At 56.8% G+C, this 18,608-nt stretch overlaps 1 protein-coding gene across 6 annotated transcripts; it reads right to left on the reverse strand.

Moving 5' to 3' along the window:
- Nucleotides 1-374: 374 nt before the first annotated feature.
- On the reverse strand, nucleotides 375-14,742 carry AIFM3 (apoptosis inducing factor mitochondria associated 3). 6 transcript variants are annotated; one of them, XM_016120159.2, is made up of 23 exons: nucleotides 14,680-14,712; nucleotides 13,691-13,826; nucleotides 12,618-12,680; nucleotides 11,900-12,071; nucleotides 7,870-8,083; nucleotides 7,521-7,630; nucleotides 7,150-7,259; nucleotides 7,009-7,053; nucleotides 6,688-6,784; nucleotides 6,503-6,615; nucleotides 6,137-6,223; nucleotides 5,759-5,850; nucleotides 5,518-5,648; nucleotides 5,322-5,437; nucleotides 5,171-5,242; nucleotides 5,021-5,084; nucleotides 4,359-4,435; nucleotides 4,139-4,256; nucleotides 2,801-2,899; nucleotides 2,432-2,507; nucleotides 1,805-1,909; nucleotides 1,158-1,178; nucleotides 375-941 (listed from the first exon to the last, which is right to left on the reverse strand). In XM_016120159.2, exons 4-23 carry the CDS (start codon nucleotides 11,928-11,930, stop codon nucleotides 902-904), a joined length of 1,818 nt encoding a protein of 605 aa, XP_015975645.1. In that variant the 5' UTR covers nucleotides 11,931-12,071; nucleotides 12,618-12,680; nucleotides 13,691-13,826; nucleotides 14,680-14,712; the 3' UTR covers nucleotides 375-901. The 6 variants fall into 6 exon arrangements, with proteins under 6 accessions (XP_015975645.1, XP_015975651.1, XP_015975643.1 ...); XM_016120165.2 differs by lacking the exon at nucleotides 14,680-14,712 and having other exon boundaries at nucleotides 5,322-5,395; nucleotides 13,691-13,988; XM_016120157.2 differs by lacking the exon at nucleotides 14,680-14,712 and having other exon boundaries at nucleotides 13,691-13,985.
- Between the last annotated feature and the right edge of the window lie 3,866 nt (nucleotides 14,743-18,608).

Below are 18,608 nucleotides of genomic sequence, written 5' to 3' on the forward strand. Positions count from 1 at the left end.
GGTTCCGACCGTGCTTGTTCGCGGCTCCCCGGATCCCAGGTGGAGGTTTCCGGACTCGCAGCAGCCCCCACAGGCAACCCAACTACCCCTTCCTGCTCGCCACCCCAGCCCTGTCTGCGTCTGCCCTCGGTGCTTTTATTGCCTGAGAGGCAACGTGGCTTAGAGGCTCTGGATTCTCATTTCTCAATAGCATGGCCTCAGTTTCTTCACCTGTGAAATTGGGATTTAGGAAGCTCTGGCTGCCATGAGAAGCATGAGCTCTGTCTCAGAACCCAGTTCTCACAACCGTAAGTGGGCAAATGTCTCCAAACTGCCAATTGCCTGACTTCCGAAGAAGCACTTCCTGTCTCAAGCCCTTTGCGTATGTAGTCCCCTCTACCTGGAATGCCCTTCCTTCAAGATCCAAGATATTGGTTGGAGAAGACTTTCCTAACCCCGGCGGCAGAATCAGTTGCTACCTCCTCTGAGCACTCACAGGCCAAACTTCCTTGGCACTAAGCATTCTGTGGTTGTGCCTGTCTCTCTGATTTCTCTCTTGTGAGTGTTTGCCCAATTAAGTGGAAGTCACACAGATCTGCAAATGTGTGTGTTTTAATTTTAAGGTAATGTCTAAGATGTTGCAGGCCCCTACAGGGGACCAGTCCCAATACATAGAAGAGGCGGGGCCTGTCTCGCCTCCACTGCCAGCCATTGGTAACTGTGGAGGCCTTGGGTGGTGAGCATCTCTTGGAAGCAGCAGAGGCCTCTCTGGAAGTGAGCCAGGCAGCAGATGGCAAACACTGGGAGGGCTCAGGTCCTGCCCTGGGGGACCCTGGGAAATTGGCGGTTGGCACCTGCCCCCAGGGCTTGGCCTCTGGCCCTGGTGCCCCAGCAAGCCTGCCTAAGTCTGCTGCATGCAAGCTCAGGATCCTTTCCCTGTGAGCCAAGACATGTCACCGGTCCTGCAGGAATGAGGGGAGGAGGAGGAGTCAGGGCAGATGAAGAGAGCAGGCTCCCTACTCAGCACCATGAACAGCTAGCCCTTGAAGGCAGCAGGGGCCTGCTCTGTGGCAGGTCCTGGTGCCCAGCCCAATGTGTACTTAGGCAGAAGGGGAAAGACTCTGGGCTGAGGTGGGAGAGGCTCAGAACAGTCAACAAGAAGGACAGAGGACACGTACTTGCTGTGCAGCAGAAACAGCCTTTGCGAGGGCAAGAGGGAGAGACAGAAGGCCAGGGAGAGAGCACGTCATTTATGTCCCTTTTTGGTTCTCCACTGTTTCTACCCTGAGGCCTACCCCCATCCCATGCCTTCAGGCTTTCCTCAGTCCCTGGGAGCTCTCTGTAGGCAGGTCGACCCCACAGGGTGACTCCCATTGGCACCAGGCCAGGATGAGGGTAATGGCTGGTGTCAGCTCTCCCAGACCCCAAACAACCACCCCACATCACTGTGCAGGGCATCCCCAGGGACATACTAGCTGCATTTTCCTACATGGCTTCTGCCAGGCTCAACACAACCATGTCCAGTCAGGTGCCCCAGGCTCAGTGATTGCCCAAGCAGTGGGCCTTGACTCTTCCCCACAGTACTGTCCCTGGTCTATTTCCCTTCTATCACCCAACAGCACATATAACCAGACCACTCCCATATCACAACTTTTGCCCCATATGGCCCCATAGCCCTGAGAGCCTCAAACTGATGGGGACCCAGAGTGAGGGGACTGGCCCTGGAGGAGGGCTATGGGGCACCTGGCTGTCATGGGTATCTTGAAACAGTCCTTTGTTGGACTTCTTGCCCTCCACACCCCAGGTCTCCAGTGCCCACACTCACTCCACCTCCCGCTTCCGGATGGCACGGCCCGAGGCCAGCACCTCAGCCACCTTGGACACGATGGGATCATAGTTCATGCTGGCCACGGCGATCACCTCGTCACCTCTGCAGGGAGAGGGTGGCTGAGCCTGAGACTGCCCAGCAGTGGCCCTTCTTCTTGGAGACCCTGACACACTCCTGTCTACCTGGGGCCCAGGGAGGGATCTTACCTTAGACAACTGGACATCCTGAGCACCAGCCCTCACTGCTCCGCACTTTAAAAGCCCAGCACCGGCTGTGGGCTCCTACGGGAACCCTATGGGGGCACCAGCCTTACTCCTACTCTTCAGTGCGGTTCAGGGCTGGGACTTCCCTCAGTGTAGAAGCGGTGTGTCAACAACACCCACCTCAAAGAGCTGTCCTGAAGATAAAATGTCCCACCCCAATGCACGGCAGGTGGTATTACTGCTCCACTTCCTCACCTCTCCCTGGCAGTGAGTGCCTCCTGCCTGCCTAGCTGCCCCCTTTTGCCACTAGATCCTCCTTTCAGGTAAGACCCCTTGTCTGGAGCATCTTCTCTGGGATGAATTCCCCCTAACCACCGAGCTCCCGCTGCTTCGCTCCCCTTCTCCGCCCCGTTGTTCTCACTTGGTGTAAAAAGCCACGAACTTCAGCTCCTCCAGATCCCCTTGGATGATGACGTCGTCGAAACCTTCTCCATACCCTGTAGGCCCGGCAGGCGAGAGGCGCCCACGTGAGCCCAGCGAGGAGGATGGGGCTCCGCCGGATCAGCATCTTGAGCCCTCCTAACTATCCCGTTCCCCTCTTGAGGCCCAGATCCCTTTTTCTTTTTAGGTAGTCCCTGGCTTTGCCACCATCGAGTTCTTTGCTACTTCCTATAGGGGGTCGTGGCCCCGCCCAAACTCCAGGCCCCACCTGTGCACTCCGCTAACACCTTAGCTCCGCCCCTACGTGCTCCAGGCCCGGCATCGTCCGTCCGTCGGAGGCTACAGTTACCCGCGTAGCGTAGGCTCTTGCCAAACATTGCGGTCCACAGGTAAGGCACGGTGCTGATCTCTGCCTCCTGAGCCAGCATGTTCTGGGCTGCCACGCGCCCTGCGGGACCCAGAGTAGTGAGAGCCCAACCCTAGCCCCCACCATCCCTACACTGCCTGCCCCCGCTCTTTAGGGACCCTTCATATGTAGGCTACTCCTCCTTGCATCCGCAGAGGTCAAGAGGCGCATCATTACCCAGGCAACTGTACCCCCTTGGTTGCAGCTGATTGGTACAGAGGGAGACACCTAGCTCAAAGCTGGCCACTTAGATTGCTTCTCTGGAGAATCTGAATGACGTGCCCTGGGTCTGGGGCTATGGGGCTGCCCCTCCATCTCAGGTGTGCATGCAGACAACGAATCAGATACATCAGGTCTGAAGAAGGAAGCAGGAGAGTGGGCACAAGTGCCTGAGAAAGAGAGATGTCAGCTACACCCAGGGCCCCAGAGAGAATAGTGGGTGCCTTTCCAGTCCATGAAGCTCCACTGGAGTCTTGTGGTTGGATGTCTGTGAGAGTCCCCCGGACCTTCTCCGTTAAACCTTAATTTCATTCAGCTGATAAGCAGCCTTTGGCTCCTTAAAACCTAGCACCATCTTCAGACCTTGGACCAGAACAGAAATTGGTACCAGGAGTGGGGTTTCAGGCAGCAGAGACTCGGATAACATGAAGGCGGAGGGGAGGGGAGGTGGATGCGGGGAGCCTGGCGGTCATCCCGATGAGGTAGCTAACTTGCTGGTACTGGCAGTTCAGGAGCCCAGACCAAGTATACACAGTGAACACAGCTTCGGAGGCTTGGTGAGTGGGGAAAGCTATTCCTCAGAGAGCACAACAGTTCCCCCACTGAGCCCGGGTTTCCAGGCCTAGATAGCAGCCTCCCAGGGGCCTGATTAAGGCAACTGAGTTCCCACAGCCAGCTGAGTGACTCAAGGGAGACAGAGGCACTGAGAGGGGAACTGGCCCATGTCCTACTAAATCCTTTCTCCCTGGTGAATGTGTGTTTTTGAGGACAAAAGAAAAGGAGAGGCTTGTGGAAGGATAATTGGTGTGGGGCACTGTGGCTGGCTGAATGGGGTATCCAGAGGGCATAGGAGGGAAGGCTCTGGAGATGGGCCACAGGACTTGCTCTGTGAGCTGGCTTGATCACCTGGATAAGGCTGGCCAGACAGACCACCACAGAGCTTTGAAAAGCTCTGCAACCAGCAACCAAGACCCAAGGTCATCAACTGAGGGGTGGGACTGGGGGAGGCTGGTACTCTGGAACAGCCTCACATCCCCCACCCTGCCGTGGGGCTGGCCATACCCTGGGCATGAGCCATCTGCCAGTGTGGGATGTTCACTTTCCGATTGTTTCTCCAGGCCAGAGGGAAGGTAACAGCATCACCTGCCGCAAACACACCTGGGACATTGGTCTGCATCATCTGTGGGGAGATGGTCCAGGGCTTCATGGATGAAACAGAGGCCCTAACCTGGACTTCCCACCACCCCCAGTCCAGCTCCCTTCCCACCTCACCCAGCCCCACCTTGTTGACAGGGATGAAGCCTCGGGAATCCAGACCAATGCCACTCTGCCTCAGGAAGCCCGTGGCGGGCACCGCACCTGACAGGACAGGGCCAGTGTCCACACCCTGGTCCCTCCCTTCTCCCTCGTCATTGCACTGCATGACCCATACCCTTCCCTTGCCAAAACCCAGCTGCAGATTGATCATCCAATGGGCCGCCTACCCTTTGGCCTTTGTGCATCCTGTCCCCTCTGTCTGGGTCCCCACCAGCCCCCGTGCCTCCCATCAGGCCTCAGGTATCTCCTCCTCTGAGAAGCACTCCAGGAAGCTCCCTGGTGGGGGTCGACATACACTGCCATCCCAACCCGTGCTGCCACCTCCCAGCTTTGTCCCTCCCCAAAGTGGCACCTCAAGTGCAGCAGGGACCAGTTAGAGGCATGTTTGTTTTCTGGAGCCCATAAAGGGCAGGACATGGAGTCACATGAGAGTGGGCAGTTGTCACTGGGAGCACCTTCTGTGCCAGGCCTAGGCCAAGCCCAGTATGCCTGTTCCCCGACACCCCTTTGAAGTGGGTACGATTAGAGTCCCCATTTTGCAGATGTGAAAACTGAGGCTCAGGGAAGAGAAAGGAAGGGACTGGCCCAAGGCTCTGCTCATTCGCACCCACCTACCTACCCACTCACCAATGCCCACCACGCAGACGTCGGCCCGCACCACCTTGCTGCTCTTCAGCACGACCTCCTTCAGCTGTGGGGAGTGGGCAGGTGAGCGGCTGAGCCAAGCTCCCAGGCGCTGGGGTGAGGGGACAGAGAGGGGCAAGGAGAAGGGCCCACCTTTCCCTCCTGGGCCCGTAGCTCCAACACCTCCGTCTGCATGTAGAATTTGACTCGGTTGTTCTCAAACATCTGTCAGGGCAGGTGGACAGTGAGTGAGAACCCATGGGTGCCCAGAGTTCCTAGGGGCCAGGGGCCAGGGTGGGCTCACCTTCATGAGGGCACGACCGACACGCTCCCCCAGGAACCTCCTGAAGGGCGTCTCCTCCAGCTCCACCACGGACACTGAGTGGGCCTTCTCAGTCAGATAGGCAGCCACCTCCATCCCTGGGCCAGGGTGGTGGGCAGCGAACTGGCACCCTGTACCCCCTAGAATCAGCACCACCCCACCACCCCCAGTTGCTCACCTAGGAAGCCGGCTCCCACGACCACCGCATTTCGACCCCGGGCCAGCCTCACCACACGATTGGCATCCTCCGGCGTCCGGATGGTAAACACGTTTTCCACCTCTTTGCCTTTGCAGCTCAGGGTCTTAGGGCTGAGAAATGGCCAGTGCTGGTGAGGGGCTCCCAGCACCTGAGCCTTCCCATCCTGGCTGGTGCCCTGCCCAGTGTCCCCCAGGGGGCAGTAGGGGAGATCCCCTCTCACCTGCTCCCTGGAGCCAGCAGCAGCTTGCTGTACTCCAGCTTGAAGCCATCCTTGAAAACGACCTTCTTGTTTCTCACATCCACTGTGACCACCTGCAATCCCACCGGGCAGAGCATAGACCTGAGCCTGGCTGCCCACTTCCGAGTCCTGCAGTGTGTCCAGAGCCCAGCAAGACCCCCCTGAGCAGCTTCACAGTGCTGTTCCTGGCCCCCTGAATTGTTCTTCCTCCCTCACCTGGCAACTCCTCCTTATTCTTTACGCTTCAGGGTGCACCCTCTGGGTGCCTAGGTAGCAGGGCCAGGAGGGCAGAGCACCCCCACACCTTCAGGTACCAACAGGGCCTCATGCCCTTCATGGTTCCCCAGCCATGCCCCCTACCTGGGCCTCAGTGAGCACTTCGATGCCATAGGCTCGGAAGAACTCCTTGGGCCTCAGGGCCAGCTGCTCGGGCTGAGCATCCAAGGACTGTGGGAGACAGCCAGCTTCAGACAGGGCCAGGCAGCCATTGTTCCACTTGCAACAGAGTACCTGGGGCCCAGGGAGGGTAGGCCAGCCCCAGGTAACACAGGGACTACAGGAAAGAACTCAACAAACCCAGATCTTCAAATGCCAGGCATCACAGTGTCTGGCATGAGTGGAGAGAGCAGCTGGCCAGACTCCCAAGGGGCAACAAGCAAGGCTCCAAAGTGGGCCTGACTGTACCCAGAGAGATAGGCCCCAGCTCCCACTCGCCCTCCCCTACACCTTGCTGAGCTTGGGCCGGTCGTAGGGGAGGTGCCGGTCCAGAGTGCACAGGACAATCCTGTCTGAGAAGCCCTCCTGCCGCAGGGTCTCCGCACACACCAAGCCAGCTGCGCCTGAGAGGAGGGGGCTGCGGGTCAGGGACCACCTCTCCCCACCCTCACCCTGCCCCTCATGACCCCACCAACCTGCGCCCACAATGAGCACGTTGGTGCTGCCACTGTGGCCAGCACTTGGAGAGATACACTTGGCCATCACCTTGGTCCTTCGCTGCAGCTGCAAGGCCTGGGGGTCACCAGAGAGTGGAGAGCAGCTAGGAACTGGGGTCCTAGCCAACCTCCCTATGCCATCATCCTAGCAGCCCAGCCTCATCTGCATCATGCAGGCCTTCACTCCACTCCCCAGCCACACTCACGCCTCCCACCGCAGAGCTTTGCACACACTGTTGTCCAGGCCCAGATGCCCACCTCACCTCTCCCTTTTGCCTGAGCCCCAAGCCACCCCCTCACCTGCTTGCTGGCCCGGATGTACACCTTCTCCTTCTCAATCTTCACCTGCAAGTGCTTCAGTGCTCAGAACCAGGCTTTTGGGTTTTCCAGCCCCTGATCCTGTACCCTGAGGCTCCCACCCTACCGCACACCCAGCTCCACCTGGAACTTGTGCAGACTGTCCAGGCCAGGGAAGTCCTCCAGGTCCCCAGTGCTGATGTTGAAGCAGGCACCATGCCAGGGGCAGCGCACCCGGCCACGGGACAGCACACCTGGGAGGGGCAGTGCAAGCTGAGGTCACTGGCAAGAGCCCCTCTCCAGAGTCCCAGCACCCCCTGGCCCTTCCACACAGCCCAGGAGACCCCACCAATAGATGAAAAGGAGGCTCAGGAAGGAGCCAAACTGGCCTGGGGCCTGGTGGAGCTGGGGTGTGAGCCCTTTTAGGGGCAGAGCGTCCCCTCGTGATGGTGCAGTGGCCGAGCCCACTGGAGGAGAGCCTGTCCCCAGCCCCCATGTACGTTTCGACAACTCACCTTTCACCAGGGGCGCACCGTAGTGTGGACATTTGTGGCCCAGGGCATGGAACTCCCCATTGTCCTTCACCAGCAACACCTTCCCCCAGCCCAGCTCCACTTCTCGCATCCTGGGGAAGGGCTGCCCTCAGAAGTCAGGACGGATATGGGGCACCACCTCTTGCCGGTACCGCCTCCTAGAGTCCAGCCTTTCAGGGAGCAGGCCCGGACCAGCAGAAGCCACAGTGGAGGAGGCCAGGACAAGAGCTGGCTAGGGGCCCCTTCCAGGCCTTCCCACCCACCACATCAGTGGCTTGTGCTCTGCCCTCCCACCTTGGGGCCTCTGACCCGTCCCAAGCCCAGTACCCACTGGCCATTCTCGAGGTCCTTGACATGGCAGACGGCGGCCTCCACACAGTCCTGAGCTCCAGGGTAGGGGTGAGGGGCAGGCAGGCGCTCCTCTGAGTGGAAGTGGCGGGCAGTGCCGTTGCCCTGGTAGGCCCGGGGGCTGCCCTTTCCGCTGGCTGACAGCTCCTCCTTGCCCCGCTCCTTCTCGGGCAGCACCACCTCAATCTTGAGCTCCACTGCGGGTGGGCAGGGCAGGAGAGGGGCACCGTGAACCCTCAGCCTGCATACCCCACAAGCTCTGAGCAAGGCCCGCTCCTGAGTGCGGGTCTTCCCTGTGCCTCAGCCTCTCCAGAAAGCCATCTGCAGCACCCGGCAAAGAGCCTTAAAGTAGGCAAGAAGCAGGGTAGGTGTGGCAGGGGCAGCCCCTGGGTGGGCTTGAATTAATTTCTGCATGTTTTTTTAATTTCAATAACATAATTCATGGTGGGGGGGGGGCGCAAAAACAAAGCTCTTTAAACCCTGAAATTGCCCTTTCTCCAGGAATCTGTATGGAGGAAAGAGCCCCGGTCCTCTGAGTCTTGCTCTGCCTCCAAGGGCACAGTCCTCAGTGGAGGACAACGACATCCCTGAGAGATCAGGGGCTCATTTAGGATCTGACTCAAGTGAGAACAGGGCATCCCAAACAGGTGCAGCTCAGATCCCAGCCAGTGAATCTGGGTGATGGGAAATCGAGGGTTCTTTGTTCTATGTTTGCAAATTTCTCATAGGTTTGACTTTTTTTTTTTTACAAAACTCAAAAAAACGTGTACACAAAATAATTTCAACTTCTCAAATTAGCTGATTTCACCACTTTGAGAATCCTTCAGCATTTACCAAGCACTGGTGTTTCAGCATCTTCACATGCAAGGGTCTGGGGCCTTGGGGGTGACCCCCACCTGGGGGTTGCATGTGGACAGAGCAGAAAGGGGACAGCCTCCCCCGCCCCCAGCTGCCACACAAAACACACTACTTCCCCAGCCTGCCCGTGGGGCCAATTCTAGGGGGGAGTTAACTGGAGGTTGTCATTTTCTTCTTCATACTTTTCTGCATTTTCCAAATTCCCTACAATGCACCTGGAGTATTTTTCTAATTAGAAAGGAACAATAAACAGAATTTTGAGCAGCGATAATCCGGCCTCCTGGGCTGCTGCCGCTGGGAGGAAGGCTAAGTAATGGAAGCTAAGCCCCTGGCACAGCTTGGGCCCAATGCAAAAGCAGAAGGTGCCTCTCCCAAATCCCAAGGCACCAGAGCCTCCAGGCGTGTCTCCTAGCTTCACCTCTCATCCTCATCACCCCAGACCTTTCACTACAGAAGCAAAGAACCCAGAGTCACAGCTACCAGCCTTTGCCTATGCAGTTTCCTTTGCCCAGGCTGCCATCCTTCCCGGCCCTAACTCCTGCCCATCTACCTAGACTCAGCTCAGGTACTGCCTCCCCTGGCTGCCCAGCCCCTCCATGTACCTCCATCTCCAGCTGTGCTAATCCCCTACCCTGGCCTGGCCTGGGAGCCTGACGGCAGCCACCCTATCCTCAGATTACAGTCCCCAGCCCAGGCCTGGGCATGGCAGGGGACAGGGGTGACGGTTCACTCCATGATTCCAGCTGGGCAGGAAGGGTGCCTGAGCACACCACATGCTGGAGCTGTTGTGTCAGGTGGGGGAAATTATGGGTTTTTCCCTCTATTTCCCACACTTTATGTAATGGTGTTAGAATGTTTTCAGAAGAGTTCAAAAGAAAATATTTTGGACTCAGCTGACACCAGCTACATGAGCTTTAGAGAGGGAACTCACAAGAACGGCCTGGCAGAGGCCCAGACAACAGCCAAGCCAGGCTTTTTTCATCTTCCACCTTCTTCCACAAGACTCCGAGACACTTCCTGATACAATTTAACCGGAAGCCATTAAGTCGGGAACAGCAGATGAGGAGAGGGGTCTTTGCTCACCCGCAGAGCCAAATCAATCCTAGCCCCGATTCTCAGCTGCCCATGTGACCACAAGTCCCTGCCTTAGCCCCCGTGGGCAGATGCCTTTGTTATAAAACGGAGAGAATAGCATCTGTTTCTTCAGCGACAGTGAATGCTAAAGATCATATACGTAACCCAGAGTATAAGCTCACCAGATGAAGTTAGGTAATAGTGTTTTATTGGTAGCTCTGAGCTTCCTGGCAGCCATGGCAAAGAGAGAAAACCTTCGGGTAGCACTTGTGGCCTAATAAAAGGCAGGTGACCAGATACCAGGAGAGGTGCACTTCCTCCTAGTTCTGAGCTTAGCAAGGGGCTGGCCTGGAATACTTCCTATCAGGAACACAAAGCCACTGAAGCATAGGTGTATAGAGGAGGCTCAGGAAGTATGTGCTGATGTGCTCCAAGCCACAGAATTGAGAAAGGTAGGAAGTGAAGAATTGTAGGAAGTGAAGGTAGGAAGTGAAGAATTGGTTTCCCTGCGGCCCCTTCTGACTCCAGCTGAACTCTCATGGCTGAAGGCTCTCACTCCTGCACCCTGAAATTCCATGAGCCTCACCACTGATGTGCCCAGCATGTGTGCCTGGGGCCTAAGCTCCTGTCCTCCTGCTACAGCCCCACAGGGGAGTCCTAGCTACAGAGATCCCCGGCCCAGACGAGGGGATAATAGTGTTCTGCAAGTGCCTCCTGTGTGTGGGGCCCTGTGCTAAGTACAACAGCCTGTACAGAGGGCACAATTATTAGCCCCATTTTATAAGTGAGAACACGAGAGACTCAGAGAAGTGAAGTCACTTGTCCAAAGCCACACAGCCAGGAAGCGGGGCTTGATTTGGACTCAAGAGGCCGAGTTCTGGTGTGGTGAGTATGCAGCCCCTGTACCAGGAGTCCAGGCAAGCCAGTCCTTTACATTCGTTTAAAAGAAGCTACAGGTGGCATTTTCTCCAGCCAGGCCAGCAGTCCTACAGGAGCCAGTATGGGGCCAGCCAATGTCCTCCTGCCCAGTTCTGATGGGGAGAGGCTGAGGTCAAGACAATGGACATCATTTGCCCAGGTTATACATCAGGCAGGGAGGTGTATAGTCTAGGGCTGGGTGTCCACAGCATGGGTGGGGCTGAGGGGAGGAAGAATGGGTTCCCAGAGCAGATGTGGGTGGGTCCCTCTGCCTAGCAGGGTATCATACATCTTCTCTCGCCCCCAACTTCCCCTTCAGACCCAAGTAATGGAGAAAAGGCTCAGGCGTTCCAAGGTAATGGAGCTGATGGGTATCAGGTAAGGGGAGCTGGGGTGAGCCAGCCTGGGCAGGGTGGCCTGGGCACCATAAGCAGGGCACTGGCTGGGCACTAAAGAGGTATCTCTCGGCCTCGGTTTCTTCATCTGTGACATGCCTGCGCACCTTGCTTTCCTGGGTGTTATGAGGAGGGAAGAGGAAAAGTGGGGGCAAGAGGGAGAGCCCAGCAAAGATTCTCCAGCGGAGAGCAAACCCAGGTCCCTCTGGCACCCTGAGACACCCCCACTCCAGGCTGGAACCGCTTGGGCTAAGCATGGTGGGGATTTCCTGTACAAATGGAGAAGTGTACCCAGAGAAGCTGAAGAGATGGCCCAAGGTCACAAAGGGGCCAGAAGAGGTGCAGAGGGCTGGGACCTGTCTATTTAGCTCTCACAGCAACTCTGAGAGGTCATTTTGTAAACAGAGAAACTGAGGCTGAGTGGTAACCTGCACACCCTGGGTCACATAGTGGCTGAGGGTGTCTCCAGAGACCCCCTTCCATGTCCCTGGGGGACACAGCTCCTCTCCCCACCCTGTGGCAAGAGGAACCCTCCCCTCAGCTGCTGTTCCCATCACTAGCACCCAAAGCCCCAAATAAAGCGAGGGGGTCACTGGAAGAGGGCCAGAAGAATGCTCCAGGCCCCTCACCCCATCCTGCCTGCTGTGCATTAACATTCAGAGCAGCTGCTGCCTGGCCTGACCTACTTCGGAGGCAGAGAGGGAGGGGAAGGAAGAAGGTGGCAGGAGGAGGGAGCGGGGAGGGAGGAGGCAAGAAGAGAGGAGTTACCTGGCTTGGGCTTGGAGAAGCAGCCGCCCATGGCGAATGGCCTTCAGATTGGCAGGGGGCTGGAGCACAGACGGTGGGCTGTGGGAGGCTAGGGTGCCCCAGGTGGGGCTGGACACCCCACGGCCCTTAGAAATGCTGGAGCCGCCATCCCAGCTGAAGTTGCCTTCAGGACCTTCAGAGGAGAGTGGGGGAAACAGGGGGAAACAGGGGACCAGGCCTTAGATGGGGATGTGGGTAGAGACACAGAGAGAGAGATAAGAGACATAGTGGGGGGGGGGGGCTTTTGAAAGAGGCCTGCGTTGGAGCTGGGAACCCTACGGGGAGCCAGATCACAGAGGAACAATGTGCCCCTGGATGGCAACTCCCCTTTGAGGCCCTCCAGGCTCAGCACCCTCACTCCCCTCTCCCACATTTGCCTGGACTGTGCCCACTGCCAGGGGAGCCCTTCTGCCCCAACCTCAGCCAGACTTTTAGGTCCAGCCCCACCCGCCTCATCCAGCAAATTCTCCCTGCTTTCTGCTACCCTTCAAAATCTTACAGCCTGGGAGCCCTGGGATCCTCCCTTCTCCAAGGAGGCTACTAAGCCTGTGGTCAAACCCCAGGTCCACTTGGGTGGATCAGAACCCTGGTCCTTGGGTTTCTCCTTCCTACAATGGAGTGATATTTAGCTCTCCCTGGCCCCGGCATGCACCCTGGTTGGCAGCCGTTGGATACCTACCTCTTCCAAGGGCAGCCACTGCTTCTCGTTCCCAGCCCAGCAATGGACCCAGGCTGCCCAGCCCTGGAAGGCAGGGCCAGGGGGCAGGGGTCCAGGAGGCAGCCCAGCCTCCACCCCTCCTCCCAGTGTGAGCTGCTGCCAGGAGGGGCTGGGGCTGGGGGTGGGGCAGAGCTGGGCCAGTCCACTGCTCCCCAGGGAAACCCAGCTCCATGGTGAACAGAAGTGGGCAGCCAGCCTGGGCCTCTTGGGGTTGGGGGGAAGAGAGGCTAGGCACACAGTCCTGCCACAGGCCATGCCCAGCAGCCATGAGCTCCCCAGCAACCATCCCCTCTCTTCATAAATGCCTACCAGGCCTGTGGTACTGAGGCCGTGCCCAACAGCAAATAGAGAAACCGAGGGGCCAAGGGCTTGCCAAGGTCGAGCATAAGTGGAGGCATCGGGGTGGCTTCTCACCTTCCTCCCACCTTAGTTCCAAGAGGAGCAGGGACCCAAGAAGTCCCCATACTACCCAGCAAGTCACCAGGCTGGGGGCGAGGTAACCGGGTGAACAAGGAGATCCCTGCAGCCAAGGATCCCTTAAGGCCACAGGGTGGGCATTCCAGAAGATGTAGTGTACAGACTGGACTCTGAAAGTCCCACAACAAAAGTGTAGCTGTCTTCTTTACAGCTGACCTCCTCGCAGTCCATACCACTGTCATCTCCTTTGTTTCCCTGGAAGTTCTTCCTGAAATCTAACTCAGGATGGAGCTAAGGACCACTGGCCATAGCCCAGATCCCAGCAAGTGCCCTGGGTATGTGTCTGACAGCAAGGGGGCCAAGAAGATAGGAGGAAAAGGTTGGGGAAGGACCATCTACTGCCTGGCACTTGACCTTACCTGCCCTAGAGGTGCTTGTTATAGGCCAGGAGGCAATGGCACCCAAAGGCCACCTGGGCACACCCATGCTCTTTCCCACACTTGATGCTAAGGCAGGTCAGTAATACGTGGCCACCACCTGCTCTACTTGCAACCTCCTTGGGCATAAGGGGGCCCTTCCTCAGATCCCGGCTTCATCTCTGGCTCAGCCCTACTCACCTCTGTTCTTGCCTGATATCAGGCCTCACCTGCTTGACCACAGATCTCAGAAAAGATGGGACCTTAACTTGCCACCAGATGCCTGTTTCCTCCCTTTGCAGGTGTCCAGGTGTCTAGACCTCCCAGGACCTTGGGCCTGGAAACAGATTTGCTGGGGACAGAAATTTCTCCAGGCCTACTGTGTGCTAGGCTTGCTTGGTGCCTTTCTGTCTACTGCAGGCCCAGACACTCTCACTCAAAGGCAAAAGTCCTGGGTAGGTGGCAGGAAGGGACCCCAAGTTTTTGCAGAGTGTTGTCCTTTGCCCACAAGCTGCCCAATGCCAAAAAGTTGTAACAGTGCCTGAGAGCTAACTACCCACTAAGAGTCTGCATCCTGTCTGAGACCCCACACACTTCCCAGAGCCCCAGCTGGTGCAGGAAGGGGAGGTGCCTCTCCCCACTCCTCTACCCAGGCCCCTTCCTTCTCTCTGGTCCCACTGTCCACCAAGGGTCCCATAGCCCCTTCCTACATCCACCCTGGGGCTCCTGCCCAGCTCAGGCCCTCAGTGGCTTCCATCCTTTCTCGGGACGGCATCCAAGGTCTGCAGCCAACCATTCGAGTTTGGGGCTCAGACGCAAACCTCCTGTGTGCTCTCCCTGCCTTTGCTCGTGCAGTTCCTCTATCTGGGATGCCCTTTCAAGCAGCCTTTAGGGACAGTCCAGGTCTCCCCACCAGACCAGGTGGCTGAGGAAGTGGGAAAAGCACACAGTAGGGCTGTGCGGCGAGCGGGGGATGACCCAGCGGAGGAGGGGAGAAAGAAGGGGGGCACTCCCGCTCCACTTTGTCTCTCTTCCTGGCTTCGGACCCTCAGCCCTCAGAGTGCCAGCTCCGGGTCCAAGACCCGAGAGTGCGCGCACTAGCCAGGGGTGCAGAGGCGGCGGGGCAGGCACATGGGGGGTGCGGCAGGGTGTCGGGGTCGGGGTCTCGGGGGTTGGGGGCGGGCGCTCACCTGGGCTGGGCGCAGGCGTCCGCTCTGAAGCCGCTCGGGGCCGCGGCTGCCAGGGGAGGCGGGCGCGGGGGGGGAGGAGCGGGCAGGGGCGGGGCCGACGCTGCGGCGACACTGCGGCCGGGGAGCCCGCACGCCCAGCCCCGCCCCGCGGGGCCATGCAGGTGGGGGCAGTCCCGGGTCTGGGGTCAGCCGGAGGCCTCGAAGTCCAGATGCTGTTCTTGCGGTGTGGGGAAGCGGCAGCGTGCCCTACTGGCCGCGGACGCCCGGGCGGGGTCTGGGACCTCAGAGATCCTCGCGACCCCCAAGGGGCACCAAGTTGATTCTTTTCCCTTTTCTTTCTTTCCTAAGTCTTCCAACCATCCGTGAGCGACATGGGGAAACTAAATCACCCAAGAAACTTCTTCAAGAAAAATTCAAATCACTCCTGCCTGCCCCAAATACTTAGATCCGCTTTCGGGGTTCAGTCTCTCAGGTATCCTAGCTCCCCCATGCCCAATACGTTCTATTTTAAATTATATTTCTTACATTTTCTCTTTCCACGTGTCACTGGACCAAGAGAACTTCCCGGGTCCCCATAAATCCTGGCGCACCCTGGTGTTGCGTCCCCTCCTCTAGGAAGTCCCCCCTGACAAGCCTCCCCAGACTCTGTCAGGACCTGATATTCTGACTCCTGGACCTCAGTGTTCCACTGTCCTGTCCAGATCTTTGCATCGTGGTTTTGTCATTCCAGCAAACTGGTGTTTGGTGACTATGTGGGAAATGAATGATTGACACATTTCAGGGAAGTGATGTCATATCTGTCACTAATGAATGATTGACACATTTCAGGGAAGTGATGTCATATCTGTCGCTAATGAATGATTGACACATTTCAGGGAAGTGATGTCATATCTGTCACTAATGAATGATTGACACATTTCAGGGAAGTGATGCCATATCTGTCACTAAACACGTCAGGGCCCACCAACTCTGCTGTTCTGTTTTGCTCCTTTGGTGCTGTAGTTGGGCCCTCCTTTTTGCTGCCTCTCCCCTTCCTGGGCCTCGCTCTCCTATAAGGATGACAATAACAACAGCAGTGACAGTTCCCTGTGCCACGCTAGTCCAGCCTTCTCAGGAAGGGTCTATGCCGCACATCACCCAGCGGGGCCAGGACAACTCTTCCTCATTTTACAGATGGGGAAGCTCAAAGACAGTCTCACTTAGGGGCAGGACCAGAGCCTGTATGGATCACACTCATGCAGGTGGGTGTGGGGCCCAGGCCTGGAGGGGGTGGTGGCTCTGCTGAGGCCGCCCCTCTATGGCCATGTGCTTTTCACAGTGTGATCATTGCAATGTCACTAGGCAGATGACATTGCTTGGGCCTGGTTACCTTGGCCTCCAGCCTGCCCCCATTCCATACACATGCTGACCTTGCATCCTCCCCCCTCCCCCCTCCGCCACTCCCCATGCCTCAAGCAGGATGACAGTGTGCTCCGTAACTATGGCTGTGGCTTCACATGCATTTATTCCTTTAATCTTCACAACAGCCCGAGGAGGTTCTCGTTGTATCATTGTCATTTTACAGATGAGGAAACTGAGGTTGAGAGAGGTTAGGGACTCCCCAATGCCATGCCGCTGGTGAGTGGCAGTGCGCATACTTGAATTCTGGCAGGCTAGCTAGGCTGTGCTGGGCTTACCTGCCAGTCTTGGCCAATGCCTCAGGGTCTCTAGTGCAAAATTCAAGTCCTGCTCTGTGACCCATTCAATCGGTGAATCCCTCTCTCCCAGGCTCCCCGGGAAACGTGGGAATAACTGCAGTGGCCCCGCACAAGGGCTGCCTCCAGGACACCATAACAAGTGTAAAGCCAGGTGCTCAGGTTGTAGGGTGGGGACTGTCGAACTTGGGGTGTTAGAGATGAGACTGGGGGACAGGTCAGTGTGGGAGACTGAGGTCAACAACTGGAAGATGCCCTGACATGGGGTGAGTGCAACCCTGACATGGGGGCAGGAGACTGTCATGGTACCTTTTGCCCAAGGAATTGGATTCAAAGCTCCGGCTGCCCCATGGTGGGACAAAAATTGCAAGATCCTCACGAAGCAAAAGCTAGATCCAGAGGTAGGCTAGGAGTGTTGCCTTATGGAGGGCCCCCAGACTTGCGGGTGGTGCACATAAACAAGGGGATCCAAGGACACTTAGATAGCCTCTGAGCCTTGGGCAACCTGAGGTCCTGATCTTGCCCCAGGATAATTCTGGCAAGGTGATAGCATCATCCCAGTGGCCTTGTCAGTACCCAATAGGGCAACAGCAAAGAGGGAAATCAAGATCCAGGTTGAGATGTAGTGAGGTGAACTGGGGAGGCCGAGAGGCCCCTAGACCAGCAGATATCCCAAAGGCAGGGAAAGGGTTGCGTCTGAGAAGGTAGAATGGTGAACCCTGCTCCTCCCAGCCCTGAAGCACCTCCAACATGCAGCAAGCCTGTCCCGGCCCTCTTTCCATCTACCCCGCGTCCCCCATCAGTTTCCCCTGTTCCCCACTCCCCTTAGCCTAGAGACTCCAAGGCCACGTGCAGGATGGTTCTTCGTAAGAAAGAAAGTGATAGCTGTGATGTCTAACACTGGGATTGACACTTGCGCCCCCTGGAGGCAAATCTGAAGATCGGCAAAGCCCTCACAGCTTTGGGCTTCTGAGGAAAGGGGTTGAGAGTAGGGAGCCTCTTCCCTGAAGACTTAGGTGAATTTTCATATGAGGGGACCTCGATTTGACTAACGGAGCCAGGGGAAATGTTGGGGGGCTGATACAGCATAGCTAACATCTGAGGTGAGGCCAGATGCGTTCAGAGGCAAGATGGGTGGAAGTGATCCCACAGCTAAATGGTGATTTATTCATATGGAGGCAGAGGTTAGGGGATCCTCAGGTTGAGGAGCCCAAAGCCAGCCCCACTTCCTTGCCTCATTCCCGACTCCTAAGCTTGTTCTGGCTACTGCAATCCACCCTCTCCTCTGCCCAGGTTTGTATTTATGGTCTGCCACCATGTTTCCAGCACCCTCTGCATTGTCTGGGGCTTTCTGACTCTGCAGAGGCCAGCTCCAGCTCCCCTAAACGTCTTCACTCCAGCCTGGGCCCTCCCCAAGTTACTGGCTTGCTGCCAGCACTGTCTTGTCCTCAGGCTCGGGGGTGATCAGTCCTAATTCCAGTCCTCATGGAGAGAGAAAAATGTCAGGAGGGCTTTACTAGGTGAAAGTAGCTGAGAACAGATGGGCTCGTAGTTCACCAGAGAGGAGAAAGGCATCCAGGCAGAAGGAATGTGTGGGCAAAGGCGAGGAGGTTCTGGGCAGCAGTGTGACCTGGACATATGTCATGAGTCAGGGAGTTGCTGGGTGAGGGGTTTCCATCATATGCATCTTTAGGAAAAAAATATACCAGCTATTAGGACTGGCATTGGACTGGAAAGGGGCAGGGGGCCAGGAGGCCAGAAAACACCTGGGATGAGGACCGGGCCAGAGTCAGGACAAGGGCTGGAAAGTGGGCCCTGCTTCTGCAGCCTTTACTTAGACCTGAGGATTTTCTATGATTAAAAGACTGGCAACAACTTCCCATGCCCAGTGACAGATGAGCTAGTATAAGCTGCCTTAGCCACAGAGTGGACTGTTCAGCAATAAAAAGCTGTGTATAGAGGGTTTGTAAAGATGTTATATTTTCTTACACAGCGCTGATTGAAAGTATAAACTAAGGCAATCTTTACAGAGGGCAATTAGGTGACAGCTCTCAAAATCGCAAATGCCCAGAGACTTTGACTTGGTAATCCCACTCGGAGGATCTCATTTTAAAGCATCTGACCAGCTGAGATGGGAAAGGACCCACGTGTCCATCAATAGAGTGCCAGCACATCTATCTTGTGGAATACTATACAGTGCTGAAAAAAAACAAAGACTCAACATGCTGACTCATA

Source organism: Rousettus aegyptiacus, unplaced genomic scaffold, assembly GCF_014176215.1.
Source record: "Rousettus aegyptiacus isolate mRouAeg1 unplaced genomic scaffold, mRouAeg1.p scaffold_m13_p_5, whole genome shotgun sequence".
NCBI classification, from domain to species: domain Eukaryota; kingdom Metazoa; phylum Chordata; class Mammalia; order Chiroptera; family Pteropodidae; genus Rousettus; species Rousettus aegyptiacus.

Coding starts and splice junctions, on each gene's coding strand:
- AIFM3 (XM_016120160.2), bottom strand. CDS start 11,930: ATGGGCGGCTGCTTCTCCAAGCCCAAGCCAG. Junction 5,243..5,321: donor TCGGTCGTGCCCTCATGAAG/GTGAGCCCACCC, acceptor CTGCCCTGACAG/ATGTTTGAGAACAACCGAGT. Junction 2,900..4,138: donor GCAGATGGCTCATGCCCAGG/GTATGGCCAGCC, acceptor TGGGTCCCGCAG/GGCGCGTGGCAGCCCAGAAC.